The sequence below is a fragment of the Nanorana parkeri genome, unplaced genomic scaffold (assembly GCF_000935625.1).
Source record: "Nanorana parkeri isolate BGI_ZX_2015 unplaced genomic scaffold, ASM93562v1 scaffold428, whole genome shotgun sequence".
NCBI classification, from domain to species: domain Eukaryota; kingdom Metazoa; phylum Chordata; class Amphibia; order Anura; family Dicroglossidae; genus Nanorana; species Nanorana parkeri.
In genome coordinates this window covers 811,437-836,727 of record NW_017306696.1, presented here as the reverse complement: position 1 = coordinate 836,727, position 25,291 = coordinate 811,437, and the positions used below count along the sequence as shown (strand labels likewise).

Here is a 25,291-nt window from a genome sequence, read left to right as displayed (position 1 = left end):
GTATGGGCAGCTTTAGACTACTTTTGGACATCACTGAATCTTGTCTCCTTCCATAAACGAAAAAGAAAATAGGATTTTTGTACTCTTTGTAAAATCCTTTTCTCAAGTTCATTTAGGGACACAGGTCCCAACCCTTGTTTATGGTCTTGCTCGTGGCATTCCTTTGTTTCAAAATGAAGGCATGATGGGAGTGGGAGGGTTTTTTTTTTTACCAGGCTTGTCACTGTTTTTGGTTTGCCATTGTACATATACTCCTGTAGGCGGCAGTATAATCCAAATGTCACTGAATCTTGTGATTTTTACAGTGAGTATAAAAGCGCTGTTTTTTTTATTTTTTATTACAGTATAAAGGGTAAAAAAAATATAGATGCTTGCAGAGGGCTATAACTTCTTTTACTTGGTTTTATGAGGAGCTGTGCAGTTAAACTCCACCTAATGTATCCTTTAGATAGGTGGGCAACTGGTGGCGAGTAACTCTTAAAGCCTGGCTAGTAGCTCAGGACTTGAAATTTTGACCCCTGCTTTAGAATATCTGTTGCCAACGTCACAGCTTAAAATCAGGTATGGTAAGCAAGAGCTGGATTGATAGGAAGTGTTGGTTACCCTACCAAGCTGCTCAAGTATAAGATGCCACCACCACTGGTGTCCATCCAAAATAAAGTAGTTTCTTAATACTGGATTGAGTTTTAATGAGTTTTTGTTTTGTAGATTACAGAGAACATGCATCCTCAGTGGGCTGTATTCACCAAATAGTTTGGCCTGCTGAAGCAACCTATCAGGACAGAGAAATAGGACGTGACATTATTTTTCAGTGTGCGCATTCCAGAGCCATTCTCTTTCTTACGCATCTTCCCAGTGAATAGCGGACTCCCAGTCTTTGAGATAGCCGAGACAGCCTTGCAACTTAAGGCTGGGTTCACACCTAGGCGTTTTTCCGCGCTTTCGTACTCGCGGAAAAACGCTCAAACAGGGACATGCCATTATTTTCAATGTGCATGGTTCCCATCTGGGCGGTTTTCCGCGAGTACGAACGTGCGGGAAACCGTCCTACACCCAAAGAAGTACATCTTTGGGGCGTTTTGGTCGGGCGGTTCCATTGGGATACAGCCAAGCATCCCTCGGAAACGCGCGGTTTTTTTACCGCGAATCGCGGTAAAAAAAACACGCGAAAAACGTGCATATTCAATCCGCCTAGGTGTGAACCCATCTAAAGACCTAATCGGCAGCATTGGCTTCCATATCTTTGTCTTTTGGCAGTTTGCTTTTAAATGATTCTTGTTAATTTTGTGGTGGAAGTGACAGCCTTGCTGGACTATTTTATAGTAAAACACATATACTTTTTTCATAATGTGACATTTGCATACATAAGAGATATGCTTTAGTTATCATGCATTCTCTCTTTTAGATCTTACAGTTGGTGGTGTAATAAAACTAGATGACGGAGATCGCCAGAGACCTGCATGGGGGAAGAGTCCAGCAGAATCAGTTGTGAAGATGCTGGGTGAAGCACAGCTCCAGCTCCAGACTGAGATGCTGCAAGCCACTAGTGGTAAGAGGCTGGCTTAAGCACCTGGAAGACTAAACTAGCCAACTAGACATTCAGAAGTCTACCATTTACTAGCAGATTCAAGGTTGTAGAGCAGGACATTACAAAGGGTGAACGCTGCTTGGTTCTGTAAATTTAGATTGTGTATTTTACAAGGGTGACATTAAATGCCTGCTTGAGTGCTAATCCTATGTAAATAAATGTTATTGTGGCAGATATGAAGTGTAATAGCAGCCACATTTCTTTTTTTCCATACTGGAGAAAAGAAAGAAACTTTGGTTTGCATTGCTGTTTGTGAACTTAAAATGTGGGGAAATTAACCCACACTTTCTGGTTATTGTACCATCATCACTGTGCAGGAAGTGAGGAGAATCTTTCCAAAAGGGGACACAATCGGTAATAAAGACCTAAGAGGTACTCGTCATTTCTCTTTGTACTAGAAGTAAGTATGTTTATCGCAGTTTCTCATATGGAGGGATTCCCCCCCCTTCATAGTTCTGTAACCATTGACACTGAGACACAGGAAGTGTGAATCTCCCCAGTATGGAAACCATACAGAGGCCCAAAACTACTTTTTGTAAAAACAAGCTTGTGACTTGAGTTGCACTTTAAGTTTGACAGACGCAGCTTTTTATGTTTTTTTTTTGTTGTTAAGGAAGTATAGTTATGCTTTACATCTTTAGTTCCGTTCTTGCCTGTTCTTTCTTTTCTTCAGCTGCTCAGAAGTTCACGAAGAGTAATGTCTAACTCTACCACAGCATAATGACTTAAGGCTGTCATAATAACAAGCATACAGTAAAGCGATGTAGCCAAGCATCATTCAACACACACCAAAACTTTGATCACTTAAACATGAAAAAGCAAAACATTAGCTGCTTTCCATACCTACTTTGCTGCTCATTGTTTGCTCCAAAGCCTTATGATGGTAAACTGACAAAATGAAGCATTTGTTTTATTTGCTGTGCCTTTCTCAAAAGCTTCCCTTTTACATTACAGCACATGCAAATATATTCAGCAGCGGGCTCTGTGAAGGTGATGGCACGTAAAAGCCTTTTACTGTTTTATATTATGAAGTGCTGATATGTGATGGTATTATTGGTTGGCACTATTAACTGCTAACGTAATGATTGTGATCACAGAGGCCGGTCATCTGGGCCTTGTCTGTTTTTATCATAACTTTCCGGTGTTAATAAAAAATAAGATAGGTTTGCTATTCATGTTAAAATCAAACTGATCAAGTATAAGGTTGTCTGAGAGTAGACGTTTTGTGGTGTTCATTGCAAGCAATCAGATTTTTGTATATTGTACGGTGTTTGATGGGTTGCTAGTTACCAATGTTTATAAACGAGGTGGTGTTCAGAATTGCCTTTGCTGGTGTGGACCACCTCTGTGTGTTTATGTACCGGGCAGACTGATTTTGTTAAAAAAAAAAAACACTAACGCTCAGTAAACACTTTGATTTGTAGGTACTCTTCACCCCAAACAAGTTGAAAAGGAAACACCGTCAGAGGACCAGGAACCATGCAAAAGTTCGTCTGTGGACATGGACACTTTAATCTCACCTTCTGCACAAAGAGATCCTATGGCCGAAAATCCGGCTTCCTTAGACACGGTTTCCATATTCACCACTTCTGACGAGACTGAGGGCCAACTCTGCGGTAAGGAACATTGATGATTGAGGACTAAACTCTATTAAATAGTGCAAGGAACAATAGTGTGTATTTAAGTATCTTTAGACTGAAAGGGTTAGACCCTCTCAAGTTTTTCTTGTTGTCCATGTTCCCATTGGGGATAGGTACTTGTGACCATTGCCACTAAGAAAGAAAATGAGGGGAAATCAAACATTTTAGAGTTGTCCCCAGAACAAGAGGGGGAATTCCTCAGACTTTGGGAGATTTCCTCTAACTTCCTGTTGCATCTCTGGGATAGGGAGTGAAGAGAATGTTTTCCCCATTGGTACACAACCAGCACAAAATAACCATGCTATCAAAAAAAAAAAAAAAAGTTTGGGCTTTACGTTCATTTTAACACCTATTAGAAATCCTGAAGTTAACTGGTAAAGGATGATTACCTGTTGTTTTTTTTAATTTTTTTTGTGCATGCGTTTTAAGTATTGTAGTACTGAAAATAGACTAAAACGGATCATTTACATGTTTATGTATAGTTAAATCTAGTTTGTTTCATACCTCATAACCAATAAGAGTACCCATAGACATTGGATGACTAAAAACAGAAAGGGTGACAACCCCATGTGTCTTGGGGGCCCCAAAAGCATTCTGGCTGCCCTCTGTCACATATATCTTTTAAAAATCATTTTCAAAAAGTCTCTAAACATTATTTATCAAAGAGGACCTTTACCCCCTTTCACTAAAATCACCTCAGCATGAAGCTCTGCATGTTAATATGATATCATCTTACAATCATTAGTTAAAAAAAACATGTTTTGCTTTTTCTTACAATTTCTCTTGTTCCACTTCCTGGTCCTCTTCAGCATTACTGATGTAATCCTGGCCTAAAAGATGCATTCTGAGAAGGTTACATCAGCAGTGCATTACTGGGAAATCTCATGTGTAAACTGCAAAATCTCGCAAGATTTCAGGGCAAGGCATTTTTTCGATTCAGATGATGTGCACGGTCACATGTTCTAGTCAGAGTTCCAGGAAGTAAAGGGAGATGGATGGATTAATCTGTAAATTATAAAAAAAACCTGCAACAATCTAAAAGTACCTGTTTGTAGATTGCCATTACTAAACATTTATAAACATTTATGTTGTAATTTTTAAGATGAAGTTCCTCTTTAATTGTACTTTACTCAGGGTGGTATTCAGAAACCATGTAGGAGAGTTGGACACTAGCAACCAAATGTGTAAGAACTACCCAGTATAATCCTTCCCACTCCCAGCATTTGTGTGCTTTTTGCTAGTGTCCATAGGAGAATGGATGTCTGAGAAAACCCAACCGCTTTTCCTTATTTCTTTTGTTACTTTTACCAAGATTTTTTTCTCAGCTCCTACATAGCCACTGTGGCTAATTTTTGCACTGTGCCTTGCGGGACTGTACTTCTAATCCTTCCCACTCCCAACATTCGTCAGTTTTTTGCTAGTTTGCTTAGGAGAACAGATGCCTGAGAAACGCAAACCACTTTTCCTTATTTCTTTTGTTACTTTTACCAAAATCTTTCCCAGCTCCTACATAGCCACTGTTGCTGATTTTTGCAGCTTCCCAATCGGTTGACTCCTCCGCTGTACCTTGCGGGACCGTACCAGGACTCTACCGGCAAGAAGATGCGGGGCCAGCCTGTAATGTTGTCGGGCACTGGATTGGCATTAGGTGCTCCCTTTGGCATGTTGTGCAATGCGTTGGGTTAGACAGGTGCGTTAGATGCGCCTGGGTGTGTGCTTTCACTTCTGCATCCCCCTCAATAATAGTGGCATATTATGTATCATTGGTGTTCAATTATCTCACGAGCCAGGAGCCCCTATTGAGTCTGCTCAGCCAGCCCTCTTTGGCAATTGTACTGCACATGCTCGCACCATTTTTAGATATTCTGTTTACTGATGAATTGACTAGGCACATGCATGCCCCACTGCCCAGAGCAGTGGTTCTCAACCTTAGTGAGACCAGGACCCAGAGAATTCTTCCAAAACCTTCCATGTCCCAACATGGCAATAAACAAAAAAAAAGTTTGGGCTATAGATACACTTTGTAAGGGTATTCTCTTATCATAAGAAGCTATACACAAATGAAGAGAAGAACCAAAGCACACAATTGCAGTTCTGTCCCTCAGCAACCAATCTAAATAGACATATAATGTTTTGTTTGGTTTTCTTATTGGTTCCTCTTAGTCACAACTTCATTTCTCTGCTTATTTTCAATTCACATTTTAATGTAATGTTTGGTCCCTGGAGCAGACCTTTTTGCAGTTTTACTATCTGGATTGTAAAGCAGTGGCATGCTTTAACCCTCAGGGATGTGGAGCACTGATGGCACAAACCCCCCAGCCCCCCTGAAGTGGAGCACTGATGGCATAAACCCCCCAGCCCCAGTGATGCCGCCACAGCCCGGCAGTTATTATCATTAAGGGCAGGCAGGGGAAGACATTACCTTCTCGTCCCGATCATTCTCTGTTTCCTCCCCTGTACGCTGTGCAAGTACAAATCCTGTGATTCATATTACACCAGACTGGCATAGGAGGTCATGGTACTCTGAGCTCGTCAGTTTTCTGGCTGACTCTACTTGGCCTTAGTGATTCTTCTTAAAATACTGTTTGTTTGTATCTCACTCATTTGTGAAAGCCCTCATGCAGGGTGTTATTCACATTGCTCCCCCTGTGCCACCTTAGGATCTCAGTCTGGTTCAGAGAGTTCTCCAGAAACCACCCTTTGACCTATTGGGGGTATTCCCCTGTCTGCTCTCACTCAAAAGATTGCCTTTTTCTTTGTCATCACCTCTGTGGGGTGAATTTCTGAGCCGGTGGCTTTAAACTGCTTAGGTCCTTTACTTGTATTTTACAGGGTTTTTTTTCCAGGTAGATGATCAGGCCTCATCTGATGCCAGCTCCAGTGGTAGGGAGCTTCTAGGGACTCTGTGAGCTCTCTCTAGCTGATTCCATTTACTGGTTGTTTATGTAGTTAGCATTTGCTGTGTTTGCCCACTGCTTTTGGACGTCCCATGATTTCTGGATACTTTCTGAGCCCAGTAATGTACAATTAAGACAATCAGATTTGTCTTGCCTATAAAATCTTTTTCTTGGAGTACATTGCAGGACACGGGTCCCTCCCCTCCGTTTCTTATGATACATGCATGGGAGGGGTTATACTGGGCAGTCCTTACTGCTTTGGTTGCCAGTGTCCACATTTCCTAAAGGTGGTATAGCTTCCTGTAATATACTCCAAGAAAAAAATATATTTTTTTTTTCTTGAAATGAGAATAATTCTACATGGCTTCAATAATCTATTTATCCATCTGCAGTCTTGTGGAAGACATAAGCATTACTGAGTACATAGTAATCATGGCAAATTTTCTATAATTGCAGCAAATGTTTCTGGAGGGATTTAATGGATGTGATATCTACTTAACTGTCACAATGAATGTTGGGAAATCATTTCAGACATAAAAGCCTAAAAAAAATAATCTCTGCCACATTTCATTTGTTTTATTGTTGCTTTGATTTGAATAAAGGTTACAGGACAGCTCAACCTAAAGCTATACATTTACTTGGAGATGATGATAACTGCAAAGATCTAAATATATTAAGCACACTTCCCTGCTCTCCTCTCCTTGCTGTTTCCAATAGAATCCTGCCTTTGTTGCAAGTATTCTCATGAGATTCAGTGAAGGTACCACATATAGCTAACATAGTATATTGTGTGCAAAAAGGAGAAAATACAAGCTAACACCCTTACACCTTTTGTTGACATTCATTTACAACCCCAAAGTGAGACATTTCGATGCAGCTGAGGACCCCTTCACAAACCGTATTGGTCAAGGACTGCCCCCATAGTAAAAAAAAAACATTCAATATTTGCAAAAAGCAATCAATTATACAACAAAGGCTATACAATACATCATAATAAAGGTATGCATGTAAGGGTACTGATCTACCTTAAACCGCCTATATAGATCTAACCAGATCATCAAATAACATCAAAAGCCAGTGCAACTGCTGCTGGGCATGGCAACCCGCCACCAATCTACCCAAACAGCAAGCAGAAAGCCACCACTGGCAGTGCATCTTTCTGCCTGTCGGCTTACGGTTATCATACATGAAAACATCTTTGAATGCTACAGTCTAAACCATAACAATAGCATACAAACATTTTTAACTTGCTTAAACTTTTCAGTATAAAATTGAAACCTATTTATACATTTTATTCACCACATTGGAGGATAAACACTTAACGCCCAAGGTTTGAAAATCAGGAAAAAGAAGAAACAAATCAGTGTACGTCCTGCTTAAATTGTTTAGAATGTTGGCAGTTGTGTAGGTGGCTTGAAAAGACCTACGATGACAAGTTGTTTGTTTGTTTTTTAATGTACTTGGTATTCTTACTTTGCTTTCTTGTGCTTTGTTAGTTACCATGTAGGTGTTTGATAACACTGTCTAAGATAGTAATATCCTCGATCCATTTTGATGCTTTGGCAGGTATTGATACACATTTCATATTTTATATTTATCCAGGTGAACATCAAACCAAAAAACAAGAGCATCAAAGCCAAAATGACTTGCAGAACGATGAAGCAAGCAAAGGCTTTCCTGTGGATGTGGACTCTTTAATTTTGCCAAGTGATGTGAATTTAAGTTTGCCAGAAGAGGGTCTTTCTCCAAAGCAGGGACAAGATGACATGGTCTCTGATCCTACCCAAGCTGTGTCCCAACCATGTGGTATGTGACAACTTGTACAGAATCTTGCCTCTGACTTTGCAATTGTGATAAACAATGTGGCAACAGCTGGCTGAATTATAATTATTAAAATAGTAGTGTGTGTATATATATACATAATGGCTTGCATATGTTCTCTATAACTTTCTTGTTGTAATTGGTAAATATCTTGCATTTGGCTCAATTGTGAGTTCATACAGTGGTTTCCCTGCTAAAAAAAAAGTTATTCCAGGAAAAAGCTAAGGTCACTTAATGAACTTTCAATGTACATTTCAACTATACTAAAAGGAAAATCACTCAATGTTCCTTCTTTAATAATTTATTCGTGTCTAAACATTCAGCAACCATGAGCAAACCTCTTCAACTTGAGTATCCTGAGAAACCATAAGTGAATCTATTTGGTGCTATCACTCTGACCACCTTTTGTTATTTTACTCTTAGTACCTATGCTTAGCAATACATTGTTTACAGTATGCCTACTTTTATAGTAAAAGCTGTCTTTGTGATGGGATCAAAATATGTATGAAACCTTTTTTAATCCAGAGGAGACAGCTGCTGAATGCACACTGTAAAACTTTGCAGACTATTGCAGGTTCTTGACGCAAATCTCCAGGCGCTACTGTTCAAACCTGACATGCAGGGATTTTAACATCTAATTACCTATTGGTTTATTCTCTACGTCTGTGATGCTGGCCTAGAAAAGTACAGATTTTATGAGTTTAGGATAAGGTATTTAAACCAATGAACGCTCACATTGTCTCAACTATCATAACCAAGACTCTCTCTAGTTACTTGTTTCCAAAAATACAACTTCACCTCTCCCCTTTTTATTAGAGGCAAAGGATCATTATATTTCCTCTACAGAGTCACCACCGCAACAAGCTTTCTAAAAGAAAAGTGCACAGGTTTTCATCAGTATTATTAGGATTTACTGTTACTATGAATTATTCAGATCTTATCAAGGAGATACTAAAGACTTGTATTCTTGAAGGACCCACCTTAGACTTGAGCAGATTATATAGCATAAGATCCAAATTGTTGTTGAGGTCTATCGCAGATTGTGGGTGGTGGTGCAAAATGTTAAATTATATGGTCCAGATTAAATATTTAACATCTATCTCATTAAATAGCCTAACAGACACTCACTTCTTTCTTATGCCTTTGGTAAAGAGATTGTAATGCCCATCTAACCTCCCTCAGCTGCAGTCCGCAGACCAATGTCAGCTGGCCTCTATTGTCGTACAAAATATCGGTTCTTCAAAATATTCTCAGTACATAATAGACTGCAAGTTCAAAAGATCTATTGCAAAAAAATCCTCAGCTTTCATTATACCTGTGAAACTAGCCATACACCAATAGAAATCCATTTTACATTATTCATTTTTGGAAGGTTTGTTCGATGTTAGTGGGGGTCTAATTGACGTGCATTTTTGACTGTAGTGATGAGAAAAATTGATGAACAGGATGAAAAAGTCCCCTTGTGGCCACCATCTACCCTAGATCTATGCAACATGTATGCTGTATTAAAGTGTAATACTCTGTATGCAGCATTTGTCTATTGCAGAGATTCTTTCTTGTATTTAGGTCATACCCATCACAATAACAGTGCAAAAAAATCACTCCAATTAAACTTTGCTGCTTCTTAGCTTGTATTTGGGTTTTGTATTTGTATGGCCCTATAGGCATTTAAAAACAAATTACTATTCAATTAGAAAAAGAAAACCTTTTTTTGCCCATAGCACTATTTCTTTTGTGACTAATCTGTTCTGTCACCCTTCCTAGTTATTATTGATTTGTCACACAAAACATTTTTACCTGTGCTTTTAATTTTCACGTATGTCAGATCTTCAGTGATAAAGCTTCAGGAATGTGCAATTTAGCACATTTCTAATAAAATGCTTCAGTGCAATGATGATAAGTGATTACCATACCCAGTGATAATCAGTACGGATTTACACTCTCTTCCTTTTTCATCTTTATCACCCCATATCAGACCATTTCCTTTTAAGACAGTGGTGTGTCTTGTCTGGTTAGTATCTCTTGTTCCATTTGTTTATCCTTTTGTACTAACTGGGATAGGTGCAATGCATTTTTAAGTGATGCTGTCAGTTTTATCCAGATGCCCGTCAAGCCTGGTCTGTAATCCATTATCATGGGGCCCAGGGTAGTTTTGCATTTTGGCTTAGGGCAGAGAGGAATGTGGCATTAGAAAACCTAGAAGGCTAACCATATATACAGTACATGTGATGGTTAGAAGATCCAGCTGCCAAAAGATCCATCTTCCAAAATATATTTCCATAAATATGCAAGATTGTTTCCAATGAATATACATGTTTGTCAATTGAGCAGACAACCATGAAGCTAGCTTATCTAGGGAGAAACGGCAGTCGTTTACAAACAATCGCTCCCCCTTGTTGGCCAGGAGGTGCATGTAGAGTCTGAAGTGTGTTCATAGACATATACGTGTTTCCTGATTATTGAAAGCCAGATTGAGCAACATTTACCTCATGTCCATCGATGGTCCTAAATGGGCATATAGCTCTCCAGGAACGATGAACAGAGATATCTGCTCATACCCTTAGCACATCTTTAAAATTCTAAGATCAACTGCAATTGTCACACAGTGGTGACAGTGGTATACATGTGGTACTTTGCAACTTTACTCTGAGGTATATTTAAATATATTAAATAAAATAGGTCTTGCAGACAGTGGATTGTTTCCTGATGTAACCATATACAGCCAGAATGTGTGATGATTGCCCAATATCTACCACCTTAAGGCATTTATAGCGCTGCCTACGGTGTCCTTAAGTGGAGTTACTTGTCAGGAACTGAACATTGTTTAAGAAGGCAGTGGATGACGCCTCGTCACCCACTGGCTTTTTATTTGTCTTGGATACTACAACAGTAAAGTCTCCCTTCCATAAAATAAATAGAAATTTCAACAGAGCAAGTAGGAGCCCCTTATAATGGCCAGTTATGCCATCCCAAGAACTCAAGCCTCAAGCACCGATAGTTTCAAAGTCTGAGGATAAATAAATAAAAGGCTCTCTAAAGCCTGACTCCGAGCACGGGAAGCTCACCAGTAGGGGAAAAGCAGTGCAAAGTGCACACAGAAGTACAGCTCCCGCAGGGCCATGGACTACAGCGCTACAGTTACATTTCCACACCAACCCTCCCTAATATTCTACCATTCACAAAACACACAGCCATATGATCCATTTTGTGAATTCCCTGGATCAGGGAAGGGGTGGGCACATAGATACAACCATACCTCTGAGCAGGGCCGGCCTTAGGGGTGTGCGAGCTGTGCGGCCGCACAGGGCGCCATGGCAACAAGGGCGCTGTGCGGCCGACACAGCTCGTCCTTGCCCCTACTTCAGGGGGGTGGGTGGGGGGGCGCAGGATGGAGCGCTGCCTGCTGTCAGGATGGCGGAGCGGTGAGGGGGAGAGAAGCCGCGCCCCCAGCGGTCAGGATGGCCGAGCGGGTAGGAGATCGGAGCCGCTATCATCCTGTCAGTTTCAGGATGACAGCGGCTCTTTGCTTGGCAGAGCGGGAGATCGGTAAATATCATTGATATTTGCCGATCCTCCGTGTGAGGAGGACAAACACTGGAGTGATCGTCTGATCACTCCAGTGTTTGTAAATCACTGGGGACACATAGTACTATGTGTCCCCAGTTATGAATGAACAGGCTGTGATTTACATTACAGCCTGTTCATTCAAGGTTTCCTCAATGGGGAGAAGCACTCACTACAGAGGCTCCTCCCCATTCAGAAACAGCTGATAGTAAATATTTGAATGGGAAGCCTCTGTACTGAGTGCTTCCCATTCGCTGAGGCTGCTGAAAAAGAAATTGAGGATTTGGTGTCCTCAATTCCTTTTCTATTTTAAAAGGGAAATGTCAGGGGTCTGTTTGGACCCCTAATATTTCCCCGAAGCCCCCCGACAGTACAAAATAAATAATACAAAAATATAAAACATTATGAAAAAAAATGATTTTTTTTTTAAATGATTTTAAAAAAGTGAAAATAACCCCCCCTGCCCCTCCCCCCCTCACACACGCACACACACATATTATTAGACAAGTGCGAAGACTAAAAATTAATTTCAGATGAAATAAACAAACGAAAAAAGTTTTTTCATTTGTTTCATCAAACAAAACACTTTTTTATGCTATTTTGGATTCAGTCACGGCGTGTTCTGGAGGCGTAGCGCAGGACGTCATATAACACCGCACGTGTTGGGCGCCGCCATCTTGGTGTATATCTAGGTATACACCAAGATGGTGGGCCAATATCGGCGTGTGACGTCACCTGGCGCCAGGTATGCATGGCGTCATGTAACGTCATGCTCCCTGCCTCCAATATAGTGGCACGCATTCACAGAACACGCCGGTGGCCAACATGGCCGCCGCACATTCTCAAACAAATTATTATGCACCTGAATATATTTTTCGTATATTCGGACAAATAGTAATTCATTAATTTTACATGTAGTCTGGGTTTTGTGTTCTGTTTCCTATTTTTACTTTTCTAGATGCACTTACTTGAAAAAAGGGATCGGCATGACATCCTGACACTTTATTTGTATAGACTCTATTGTAGTTTGACATTTATTGTTTACCTTCTGTTGGTTTATTTGATAAGAATACTTATATTGTGCCTACAAGTTTAATACCTTTGAATAAAAGTTTTATTTTTATCATACTTTTTAATATGTTTCTTTGCGGCTTAACAAAATAAGAGTCTTAATTGGTGCGGATATTGGGGGACATAAGTGTGGTTACGGGGGTGTGGCCACTAAAGGGTGTGGCCACTGAGGGGTGTGGTCACTGAGGGGCGCTGTAAAGGCTTTCTCGCACAGGGCGCCTAAAGGCCTAAGGCGGGCCCTGCCTCTGACCTACATTGTATACATTGAAGCGTGCATGTAAGTATAGCAGAAACTATAGGTAACATACAAAAACAGATTTTACAGCTATAGAATAGCCAGCAAGATGAGGTTTCTTTTCTGCCAACAAAATGTATAACTACTGTAATATTTGTGCGTTTTATTTTCTGGCACAGAGCTGGATTTTACCTGTACTATAGAAATGTAGAATGCACTTACCTTTTAATGTATTTTTCCACAGTCCATTGACACCCATTGTAACTGCAATTGCATTCACCTTTGCATAAACCCTTTTGGTTTGTTTAAATTCCAATCATTTATGCATTTCATTATCTGGTGACTCCATATGTGTAAATGAGAATGTTTTTGGGGGGTTTTCTGTATTACAGTAAGTGCTGTGCTTTTATTTTTTTATGTTTTCAAGTTATTTCAACTGTGAAGTTATGTGGCTAATGAATACCCCATTAAGGGTTAATCTCGGATGTAAAATGTGTCAGGCTGGTTTATGTGATTTATCAATTCTTAGCATAGACGTGTTTTTGTCATATGAAGACATGGCAGTGATGGTCCTGTGTATAAACACTTCTTTTTTTTTTTTTAATACCTATATCATAATAGACCTGTTAGTGTGGTATTGACGTCATATAACACCGCACGTGTTGGGCGCCGCCATCTTGGTGTATATCTAGGTATACACCAAGATGGTGGGGCCAATATCGGCGTGTGAGGTCACCTGACGCCACGCATGCATGGCGTCATGTAACGTCATGCTCCCTGCCTCCAATATAGTGGCACGCATTCAGAGAACACGCTGGTGGCCAACATGGCCGCCGCACATTCTCAAACAAATTATTATGCACCTGAATATATTTTTCGTATATTCGGACAAATAGTAATTCATTAATTTTACATGTAGTCTGGGTTTTGTGTTCTGTTTCCTATTTTTACTTTTCTAGATGCACTTACTTGAAAAAAGGGATCGGCATGACATCCTGACACTTTATTTGTATAGACTCTATTGTAGTTTGACATTTATTGTTTACCTTCTGTTGGTTTATTTGATAAGAATACTTATATTGTGCCTACAAGTTTAATACCTTTGAATAAAAGTTTTATTTTTATCATACTTTTTAATATGTTTCTTTGCGGCTTAACAAAATAAGAGTCTTAATTGGTGCGGATATTGGGGGACATAAGTGTGGTTACGGGGGTGTGGCCACTAAAGGGTGTGGCCACTGAGGGGTGTGGTCACTGAGGGGCGCTGTAAAGGCTTTCTCGCACAGGGCGCCTAAAGGCCTAAGGCGGGCCCTGCCTCTGACCTACATTGTATACATTGAAGCGTGCATGTAAGTATAGCAGAAACTATAGGTAACATACAAAAACAGATTTTACAGCTATAGAATAGCCAGCAAGATGAGGTTTCTTTTCTGCCAACAAAATGTATAACTACTGTAATATTTGTGCGTTTTATTTTCTGGCACAGAGCTGGATTTTACCTGTACTATAGAAATGTAGAATGCACTTACCTTTTAATGTATTTTTCCACAGTCCATTGACACCCATTGTAACTGCAATTGCATTCACCTTTGCATAAACCCTTTTGGTTTGTTTAAATTCCAATCATTTATGCATTTCATTATCTGGTGACTCCATATGTGTAAATGAGAATGTTTTTGGGGGGTTTTCTGTATTACAGTAAGTGCTGTGCTTTTATTTTTTTATGTTTTCAAGTTATTTCAACTGTGAAGTTATGTGGCTAATGAATACCCCATTAAGGGTTAATCTCGGATGTAAAATGTGTCAGGCTGGTTTATGTGATTTATCAATTCTTAGCATAGACGTGTTTTTGTCATATGAAGACATGGCAGTGATGGTCCTGTGTATAAACACTTCTTTTTTTTTTTTTAATACCTATATCATAATAGACCTGTTAGTGTGGTATTGATCAAAAGAGAATCAATGTATCTGAAAGCCATTTTTTTTACAAAAACCAGTTATTCTGAGTTGCTACTCAGGCCTGATATCTGCAAACGATTGCAAAATGTTGCAGTTGTTTTCAGCCATCTGAGATCCCTTGGCCCATGTAGCAGGTCAAAATGAAATCATGTTTATTACAAAGGGACATTTTCAGCTGATAGAAAAGCAATAAAAAAGCGTCTTTCTGGAGTTCTTTTGCATTGATAGAGTGCAATGACATATTTACTAATTTGTATTGAGATTGTATCCCATCACGGGAGCGAGCTTGGAGCGGTGGCTACTTTACAACACACACAGGGAACATAGGGTACAAAAGTAGCCACCCTCCAGAAGGAAGGACAGTGTCGGCACCAATTCAGAGATGATTTGAGGATCTACAGCCGAGTGAAACACAATTAAGATACATTTTTGTTAATAGTTAAGGTACTTGAATGCTTTTTAAGATATTACTTCTGAGTTTAGTGTCACTTTAAATCTGTACTCGGCAGTGACCGTGAAAAAGGGTGCTAAATAGTGATAGTGCTCATTAGGTGCTTTAAATTTCCAAGTGCTTGCATAGCAATACTTTTATACAACGTTCTTTTTCGTTTACATCAGAGGAGCCTGAGGATTTGGAGGCTGAATTGCTGGAAGATACCAAAGGAAATGCAAGTGATGAGTGTCCTGTCAAGGCTGTGAGTGTTTGGAATGAACAAGCCAAAGAAGAAAGGTACAGTAATTGCACAGTCCCATCAATCAGCTCTGCAGATTATCACATAGTCCATTTACAGCTTAATCCATGACAGTTACATATCTGTCTTATATGAATGGCAATTATGTGATACTGAAAAATCTGTAAAGCATGCTGAGTTGTGCAACATACCTGGCAGACGGAATGTGGAATGAGCCTGGATCAGATTTCCATTTAACCCCTTAGTGGTCCCCTGCTGAGAATTTGCACACATGGATGCCAGATCCCAGCATATTGTGCTCTTCACTCTGGCCACCTTGTCAGCCCTAGTTGCTATAAAATGTTATCAGCCTAAGAAAAACCTCCCACCCTTTTATCTGTGTTATGGTAAAATAAACAAAGTGCAGTATTTGCAGATGTTATTGATGCTGCCACTGTTAACCTTTACGCCCCCTTTGCTATGAAACTTTCTGCTTGTGAAACATAACTTTTAAAGTATACCTATTAGAAAATATGGAGGCTGCCATTGCCCACCTCCTTGGTGCAAGTTGCCTGGCTGTGTCTGGCTTTAGTAATTCTGAGTAAGTGACCCAGAGCAAGAATGCAGCAAACAAAAGTCATAGAAAGTCAGAATTCTACATCTCTATATTTGTTCAGGGTCTATCACTTCAACAGGTTAAGCCATTGGATCACTAGAACAGTCAAGAAACTGGCAGTATGATTTCCCATGCCATTTAACCACATCCTATCCCTAAACTTCAAGCTCCGCCATTATCCCAGCACTAATATTATTAATATGCAAAATATTTTGAGGTGTTACTAAAAGCTGGAGGCTTTTAGTAACACCTGTTACTAAACCTGTACTCCTGTACTCCTTTTCAAGCTAGTAAAGTGGTTTTTAGATTTACATGTGTCAAACAATTGGGTCTAAGGTCAATTTAAAGGAACCTATAATGAAGAGATCGTCACTAGACTAGGCAACAATCTTCCTGTTTAAGTTGTGCAGCAAAGTGCTACAGAGGCATCTGGTTAAATCTTACAGGAACAAGCTGTGAACCAAACACAATTTTTTTTAGCTGATTATTGTTGCCTCCAGTTAAAGCTAGTACCAATTGCTCCTGCCTACTCTTCCTTTCCGTCCTCCATAGCCCTTGCACTTTTAGGCAGGTCTGCTAAAAGATTCGTCAGTGGGCATTTTGCGCCCGCACATGCCACTACCATTTCATGCATATGGACAGGATTTTACCTATGTACTGGTCAGAGTATGTGTCTCACTTTAGCACAGTAAGTGTAGTTTATTCTCCTGAACTAGCACCTGCCCCAGGCAAGGTTGTCAGAACTTTAGGTGGCCATTCTTTCTTTTGTCTTTCTTTTGTCTTTTTTTTAAAAAAAACAATTTTTTTAATGGAGCACCACTTTTGTTGGCCTGGTATAATCTTTCACAATTTGGCACATATCCTGTTTTTCAGCTTACTAGTACAAGGAGATTACCGATTTTCAAGGCCAACCCATGAATAAGTCTGGTTTACTGTACTCATGCAGAGCAAGTCACTGGCTAGTAATGTGGCCAGATTCTGAAATGCAGGCATAGTCTATGGGGTAATTTTATAATCCATTCACACAGTAAACGGCTATGCAAATAAGATTTGTAGCACATTGTGGCCACTAGATGGAGCCAAAACGCATAGGAAATTATGCTCCTCGGCTCCACCTAGTTGCAGTAATCTCATTCACATAGCTGGTCGCTGTGCAAATGGTTTATAAATCCCATTGTGTGTCCTCACTTTGCACTGTAAAGATGTTATAAAGGATTTACAGTCCACTGTAGTGGTGGCCATATACTTATTTAGCTCGGCTATTACATTGTTTTTGATCTTTTTGTGTTCTTAGATAGTATTATATTTTGTAGAGAATCTTTTAAGATCTATCCCTCCATCTGTCTTTCAGTGAGGAAGAAATACATCCTGTGCATGGCCATGAATTTTCAAGGAAAGATGAGCAGCAAGACACAGCCTGCTCAGAAAGTGAACAAGGAATGGGTCGGTTTGTCTTTTTAAATGAATAAATAGTTGGGGTTTTTTTTTCTTTGTTCTAAACTATATCTTCTGATAAAATATAGTCATATGTACTCGGGGGTCAGCCATGTTTGATAAGCAAAAAGCATAACGTTTATATTGATCACCATGGAACTGTGACTGTAATATGATGAGCAGAGGTTCCTCAAGAGGGCAGCATTCATCATTGGAGGTACTCATATGGGTTTACTTTACACAAAATTTAACTGTCCAGAGAGGGCCATCAAAGTCATATAATGACTGCAGGTCTAAAGGTCAGTTATCTTCATGGCCATATAAGTGCAGTTTTACTGCTCCATCTCTGTGCATGCGTTTTTATGGCTGTTACAGTACACTTCAACTTACAGACATTTCCTTCTGGGTGACTAAGGCTAGTAATACATGGTCCATTTCTATGCAGATCTGGCAATTGTCTACTTAGTGGTACCCCTGGGAGACAATAACTGCTCCTGCCCTCATAATGTTTTACCTTGTTAATCGCTGCACAACCTGCACAGCAAGACGCTCACATTAGGTACTCGCTGTAAAAGTAAAGACAAAGAATAAAAAAAAAAAAACATTTTTGTAATTACTTTGTTTTGTGTCCCTGCAGATAATGATATTGGAAACTCGACAACACCCAAAGCATTGTTCAGTAGAGTTCCTCTCCCTCATAATGTTGTTACCCCTAATGTTTCTGCCCAGTCTTCATTTGATGACTCCTTACCACCTCGTTCCCGATCTGCTTCTCCAGTTAAAACCAAAGGCAAGACAGCACTATTGATTGGACTCTCAACTGGTTTGTTTGATGCCAATAATCCAAAGGTAAGGAGGACAGGCAGAGGATGCAATTTGAACAATCCATTCTGACGAGTCTTGATTTTGCAGGTCGGAATTCTCTCCCCTACCTGTAAGTGTTTCGCCATAGTCTAAAATATGCACACCACTGATCATTCAGAAATAAAGTGTTCACACCCCTGCCCCACATTCATTGCAATCTGCAGTAGAGGTTACCTCCAAAGAGGGATGTTTTGACGAATGAGGGGAATGAGGATTCAATTTTGCCCAGAATGTTTGCTTAGTCCAACTGAAAAGAAACATTTAAAGGAGAACTATTGGGTGAGTGCTTTTCACTCACCTCATAGTTCTAGCCGACCTGTGACAATGAGACTGTCACAGGTCGGCTCAGTAGATCGGGAGGTGAGCGAACACATATCGGGTTCGCTCGCCTCTCGATCCTGTCACGGCTCTCTGCCGTGACAAGGGGAGGGGCTGGATTCCCCCCTCCCCGCTCTGATCTGCCAGCGCTGACTGGCGGAACGGACGGGGGAGGGGGCGGGTACAGCTGGCTCTGCCTCTAGATAGGCAGAGCCAGCTGTCACTCACGCAGCTGGGCGGATCCCGTCATCTACGTCGGGATCCGCTGCGGCGTCTCAGTATACAGCGAGCTGTAGCTCGCGGTATACTGAGCTTAGGGTAACGGGAGGACGCTAGTTGGTTTCCTCCCGTTACCCTAAGGAGAACTATGGGGAAAAACACTGACCCCATAGTTCTCCTTTAAAATTTTATATAAAACTCTATGTAAAATTGAGTGGCCTTTCTGACATTAGCCCAGTTGTGATATTTTCTGATTTGCATACAGTAACAGCAATTGGTACAAGGGAGTACATGTGCTTTAAGATCTGTTGAAAAGAGAAACCCATATACTGCTAACAAGGGTGCCTTCAAATCACCCCTATACTAAAATAGGTATCTCAGTGTGGTGACCCATTGTCATCACTTTTGCTTCATACAAATCAATAAATATCTTTGAAGGAAGATATTTGAAAATACGTAGTTATTTATACTTTATATGTGGGGAAGCAGTGGTGTCTCTGCAGAGATCTGACATGCCACCTGCTAAGTCAGATCTATAGATCTGCTATCAACAAAGCTCATTCTCCCTGCTGTTTTACTCTGTTGCAGCTGCTTTATACAGAATACAAACAGTAAGGGCCACACACTATTGCAGGGTGGTTATAAAGACTGGTGCTATGCTGTATTTTTCATTGTGAATGGCATCCCAACAAACTTACCTGGCGCACTTGTGTTGCAGCACAGCGTCTGAAAATGCTCAATTATTATTTTTGGTCCCTTGTGGTGCATTCGGTAGCCTATTCAAATAAATGTACTGCCTTTAAACCAACACAACAAATTAACTGCCTTAATACTTGTGTGTTTACCACACAGCAGCAGATCATGCTGTTGTGATTGGGCCTTGAGACGTTTGCTTTCATGTATCTGAAATATATTTTGCTGATTTTAAACTGAAAGTTCAGTTAGGCTTTAAAGGCAACACTAGACAAAAAGATTAACGCTGCCCAGTTTAGATGGCAAACAGACCTGGCACATACATTCTATGTATTTCAATACCAATCCTTTCACTAAGGATTGTGTTTGTGATATCATTTTCTCTGCAATACACCAATGTAATTCCCTTCATTTATGCAGAGAATTTGATAATCTTTATCCTATCTGGATAGCTGGGTTCTGTGGAAAAGTGAAACATGTATCCAGAACATGATGGCATTTATTACCTCCAAAAGTAATCAAAGATAAATGTATGTATGATTTAGAGTTTATTTTTTATGAAATGAGAAGAAAGCCAGAGCTAGCTGACAGGTAGGAGAGACCGCAAAAAAGCCAGATCTATGCTGTGCTTCTCATAAAATCTGAAAGAGCTTTTTTCAGACAGATTTAATAAGTATGTTGACGTATGGTTTAATAGTAAAACTATCGGAGAGCATGTCCAATAAATGTATGCCTCAGGATTCTCTCATCTACTCTTCAACAGCAAACCCCTTGTCTTGAGGCATACAGTAAAGAAACTTAAAAATGTATTTCCACATTTGTCAAATTTCAGAAAACCCCACTATATGTTTGTTCCCATTCACACAGCATACCTAAAATCAAAATTTTAAAAATCTTACCTTTTAGATTTTTCTTTGGAGCAGGCTGCAAGCTACACTGAATGATTTCAAACAGTGTTCAAATCTAGTTAACAAATGATAGAGAGCTGCCAGCATTGTACAGACAGGGTTAATTATGGTAAACAATAACTCCCTACTCCCCTTGTATAGCAGAGGAAAATTCAGTTTTTATATTTATTTATTTATGTAATGCTATCTGAATGAGAACATGTAACATATAATATATTGTGTGTGTGTGTGTGTGTGTGTGTGTGTGTGTGTGTATATGTATACTACTACTTGGGATGTATACTACTTGGGATTTCAATGCAGCAGAAGCACTGTGTTGTCATCTCAATCAGGAAGCTAAAGGAGCATGTATTGCAGATATGCACAGCATATTATCTTTTTTACTAATTTGCCCAGACATTTCCCCTAATTGTATTTGTATATATATTATATAGCAAGTAGTTGCTATCCCAATTTGCAAAAGTAGAAATACAATTAGGGGAAATGTCTGGGCAAATTAGTAAAAAAGATAATATGCTGTGCATATCTGCAATACATGCTCCTTTAGCTTCCTGATTGAGATGACAACACAGTGCTTCTGCTGCATTGAAATCCCAATGTAGTATTGTCGGCCCTGTGACGAACGGCAGGTCCAATCCCACTGTATTGCCATCAATATGTGATGATACGCGGTTCCGATCTTATCATGCTGCCAACAATACATGACGATACCACTCTCAGCGTCACCCTTGACAGATTTTCTAGCTTGCAGGACAGCAATCTAAGGCCAGCCGAATGAGAGTGATTCTCACTGGGGTTGTTTAACTTAACCCTTCAAACACACAAATAAGAGCTCCCACCACATGCTATAATGGAAGCACACCATCCCCAGCAAATGCTGTGACAATTCTTACTTCAAGCGAATACCTTTGATGCTCACTGTCCCCCCAGACAGGAATATAACAGGTTTTACAATATGGTAGCGGTCTTCAGAGACAAGAATTCTTTAAGTTCTTATTTAGAGCATGGAGATAAGCTTAATGATTTTAAAGGATCATTTTTAATAAAGCAAAAGGTACAGAACAATATACAGAAAAAAAATGTTACAGAAAAGAGACAAATAATACAACCGTAAAAACAAGAAGCAAAAATAAATGAAATGCTTGGCAAAGTCCTGGGTTCTATGGAATGGATCTGGTATTGGCTCTCTTAAAACAAGTCTCTTGGCAGATACTCTTTTCTTGATAGTGCATGAGAGATTTGGCTGCCTCCTGTAGCAGCTTTATGGGGGTCCTCTAGAGCAGTGGTTCTCAACCTGGGTAACCTCAGGACCCACATTTGTCCTTGGTCATTAAGTCGCGACCCAAGTTGCACTGCAATGTTCCATGTCGCGGTACTGCGCTTTCCGGTGCAGGCAATCGAACTGTGGGTGGGAGGTGCGTTTGGGTTTCCATTAAGGAAATTAGAGCGGATCCTCAAGCTGGGGTCCAGTGTGGTCTGCTGTGCTGTGATGATGCCCCATCCATATGTGTATTGCTTGTAAAGCTCTCGTGCGTGCCCTGTAGAGGTGTCGGGAGCCACAATGTGATGAGCTCTAAGCAATGCACTTATGAATGGAGCTCCCTTGCGGCCATAGCCCCACCTCACCCCATCTCAAGTCGACACTCGGCACCGGGCATCATATTTTTAAATGGCTGCCCGGTGTGAGAACTGACTGTACTTCTCTAGGGGGAGGCTCACCTAGAAAAGTGGAAGGCATCTGGTGACCCACTGGACATGGGGTCGCGACCCACTTTTGGGTCACGACCCACCAGTTGAGAACGAAGGCTCTAGAGCGTGTCAGTAAGCCAGCCTCCACACCCAGTCAGAAAAGACCCAAGGGGGCGTAACAGGGTGGGACATACCAGTGATGTATGTCTTCCTCAGAAGGGCTAATGTGTGTCTTTGGCCTTCTGTACCTCTTAAGCCAGAAGTGCTTGGTATGTCTGTGTTCAGGGTTACCTGATGATACATCTATATACTGTATAATATTCATTGTTAATGTATCGCCCCCCCAGGTCCAAAGTTATGAATGCAGGGTGCAATTTGGAAACTAGTTTTATTGGTAGGGCTAGTTAAGGGTCATCTGGCCCTTTATCAGTCCAGGCCATCTATGTGTATTGACTAGGATCTGCCAAGTGTTTTGGCTGTCACTTAGTGCTTTATTGTACCCCATTAGGAGTGGGCCATAAAAAGCTATAACACATGCCTGATAAGCATCTCTTTGGAATTTAAAGACTGTCAAAACAAAACAAAAACACATATGTTTAATGGGCAGTCTGATTTAATTTTGTCTTGCAGTGCAAATTCCATCAAACTAAGGCGACGATGGGGTCTACTAATTTATTTTGGGCTGCCCAGACCTCGTTACCGTCACAAACCCTGCTTTGGATTTTCTCTGCTGGACTAAAGTACTCTGCTTATCTCCCCCTCTCTCTGTCCATCTTCACATGGCTATACTGATTTATCTCCCAGCAAAACAATACTGTCTATTTGATTCCCAAGAGCTTGTCCATGCACCACGTGTAGCTGCTGGTTCATTGCGATCTGGGTGCCATGGTATGTCAGTAGGAACTGACCTAAGACACCCTGCTGATCTCTCCTCCCAGCAGCTGCCCCTTCAAGAATTGTACGAGCCTGGGGATGATAGAGTAATAATGGTTGTTTTTGCGATGGGAACATAAAATATCTATATTGCTGGGACATGCTCTAGAAAGGGAGATTTTAAGTTAATCGTGGGTCAGTCCTATACAAATCCTTCCAACATGATCTTCAAGCAAATTGTGTTTGAAAGTTTGCTTTATATGCCATCCACAGACACAATGCACAGTTTTACTGCCCTCAGACCATACAGTCTAAAAAATGATCCGCAAAGCAATCAAGAGGGAAGCAGAGCACAACCACTTCTCAAATTGTGTCCATATCAGCAGGACAGCTGAGAGTCATGAGGAGGGAGCCAGGTCACAGTGACTGCAGCCAGTTGGCTGCAGACAGTGATTGTTAAAGTGGTAGGCGCTGGCTATCAGAACACCATAGCTAGCAGGGGAGATTCCTCGACTCATGCTGAATGGCTGCAGTCAATGTTCGGCTGACAATTTTTGGCACTACTCCTTTGACAAAATTCGATAAAAAAAATTCAAGGGCCATACACTGGTTGAATCAGTCAGCAGGACGTGGCCGAGCTTTAAAAACCATGGGCTGAATGAGAAAAAAAACGCATAGAGGGGAATTTGCAAAATCTGGAGCAGTGTGCATGGCAACCAATCAGCTTCTAGCTTTCATTTTTAAAGACTAATGAAAGCAAGCGGAAATTAGAAGCTGATGCACAACTTCTCCACGTTCTGTCTACTCTAGTTTTAATAAGTTCTTCCCATAATGTAGGGCCAGCTTTAGAATCAGGACAGGTTTTCTAACCTGTACAGTTGATCGTTTGCCCAGAGACTAGTCAACTTGCAATGTCATCAGATATTCAATGATAAGAGCTTGTCACCTGATCTGGCAAAACACAGCTGGATTGAAAAGTGTCATTACATGCCCCTTGATACTATTAAAGGAAATTAAACTAAACGTAAATAGGCTGAATTGCATTTACTGCAATCTTAATAAAATAAAATAGTTCTAAATGGAAGGATAGTTTGATTTAAGATGTTCTGATTATTTTACCAAACTTCCTGTCCAGCCTACTTATGCAAACTCATCTCTGCCACTTTCTGAAATATCGGTTAATGGTGAACTTGGCATTGAACCTACTTTACTATGTAGAAGAAATCCACAAAAAGAATATTATCCTTCGGCTTAAACAGGGTCATAGGAGAGTAGATGGAATGAAAATGTTATTTCAGGGTTTTACATTCTTACATTTTGTGGAAACGGCAGTTTGTGCCCAAGAGATGTGAAGTTCGCTTTAGACCTCAAGTCGGTGTCTGGAAGTGCTTTTGCATTGGAGTAGGATTAAGTGTGAGAAAACAAGTGTGAAATTTCACAGCTTTATAAATGCCCAAATAGCAAAGCTTTCTTTTAACCTAAAGATGAAAATCTTCCTAGACAATTGTCTTCTAATTACTTCCATATTCTCTTAATGTCTGTGTTTAACATTACTGAAAGCCCACTTCTATATGAAATTCTTACTTTTCTCCTGGAACTGTGCTTCCTCCTGCCGTGCTTCATAAACAATCGTGCTGTAAAGCATCAATCTACACTACAGAGACTTTTTTTTTCTTTTCAAGATGAAAGTAGGGTAATCTCTTACACTTGTGTGTAGGTATGTTCAACTTTATTGAAGAGTATTCCATTCCGCTGGCCTGTTACAGGACTTAAGTTTCAGCAAACCTGTTATTCATAAGGAAGGCTGGCAATACAAGGCCTGATGAAAGCACACCATATGAATGACTTGCGCATGGCTTGTAACAGTCTTGCCATGTAGGGATTTCTGAAAGAACACATCAGAAATTGCAATGAATATATGGGTGTTTTCCAGTGAGCCATTGCAATTAATAAACAGTTGATGAGAAAAACAGCAAAGGCTTAAACCTGTGTGCGACCCTTCTATCTGTAGCTGCATTTAGAAGACTATTGCAGCAGTTCATGTTCCCCCAGTTTATTAGAGGAAGGGAAGATGCCTTCACACCTTGTGTTCCTGGTGTAGCAATGTTTTCTTCATTTATTCTTACATGTCATCATACACTCTAAGGCAAAACAAATTGCAGACACCTGACCATTGCATTTACATGAACCTAAACCATGGGCATTAATACCATGCCCCCCCCCCCCGCCCC

General features: G+C 40.4%; 1 protein-coding gene across 1 annotated transcript in view; it reads left to right on the top strand.

Moving 5' to 3' along the window:
* NEK1 (NIMA related kinase 1) overlaps positions 1-25,291 on the top strand; it is a 120,008-nt gene that overhangs the window by 88,130 nt on the left and 6,587 nt on the right. The window contains exons 25-30 of the mRNA XM_018560035.1: positions 1,406-1,549; positions 3,013-3,204; positions 7,728-7,931; positions 15,394-15,505; positions 17,414-17,505; positions 18,134-18,345. Coding sequence (XP_018415537.1) covers positions 1,406-1,549; positions 3,013-3,204; positions 7,728-7,931; positions 15,394-15,505; positions 17,414-17,505; positions 18,134-18,345 — 956 coding nt within the window. The remainder of the gene's footprint in view (positions 1-1,405; positions 1,550-3,012; positions 3,205-7,727; positions 7,932-15,393; positions 15,506-17,413; positions 17,506-18,133; positions 18,346-25,291) is intronic.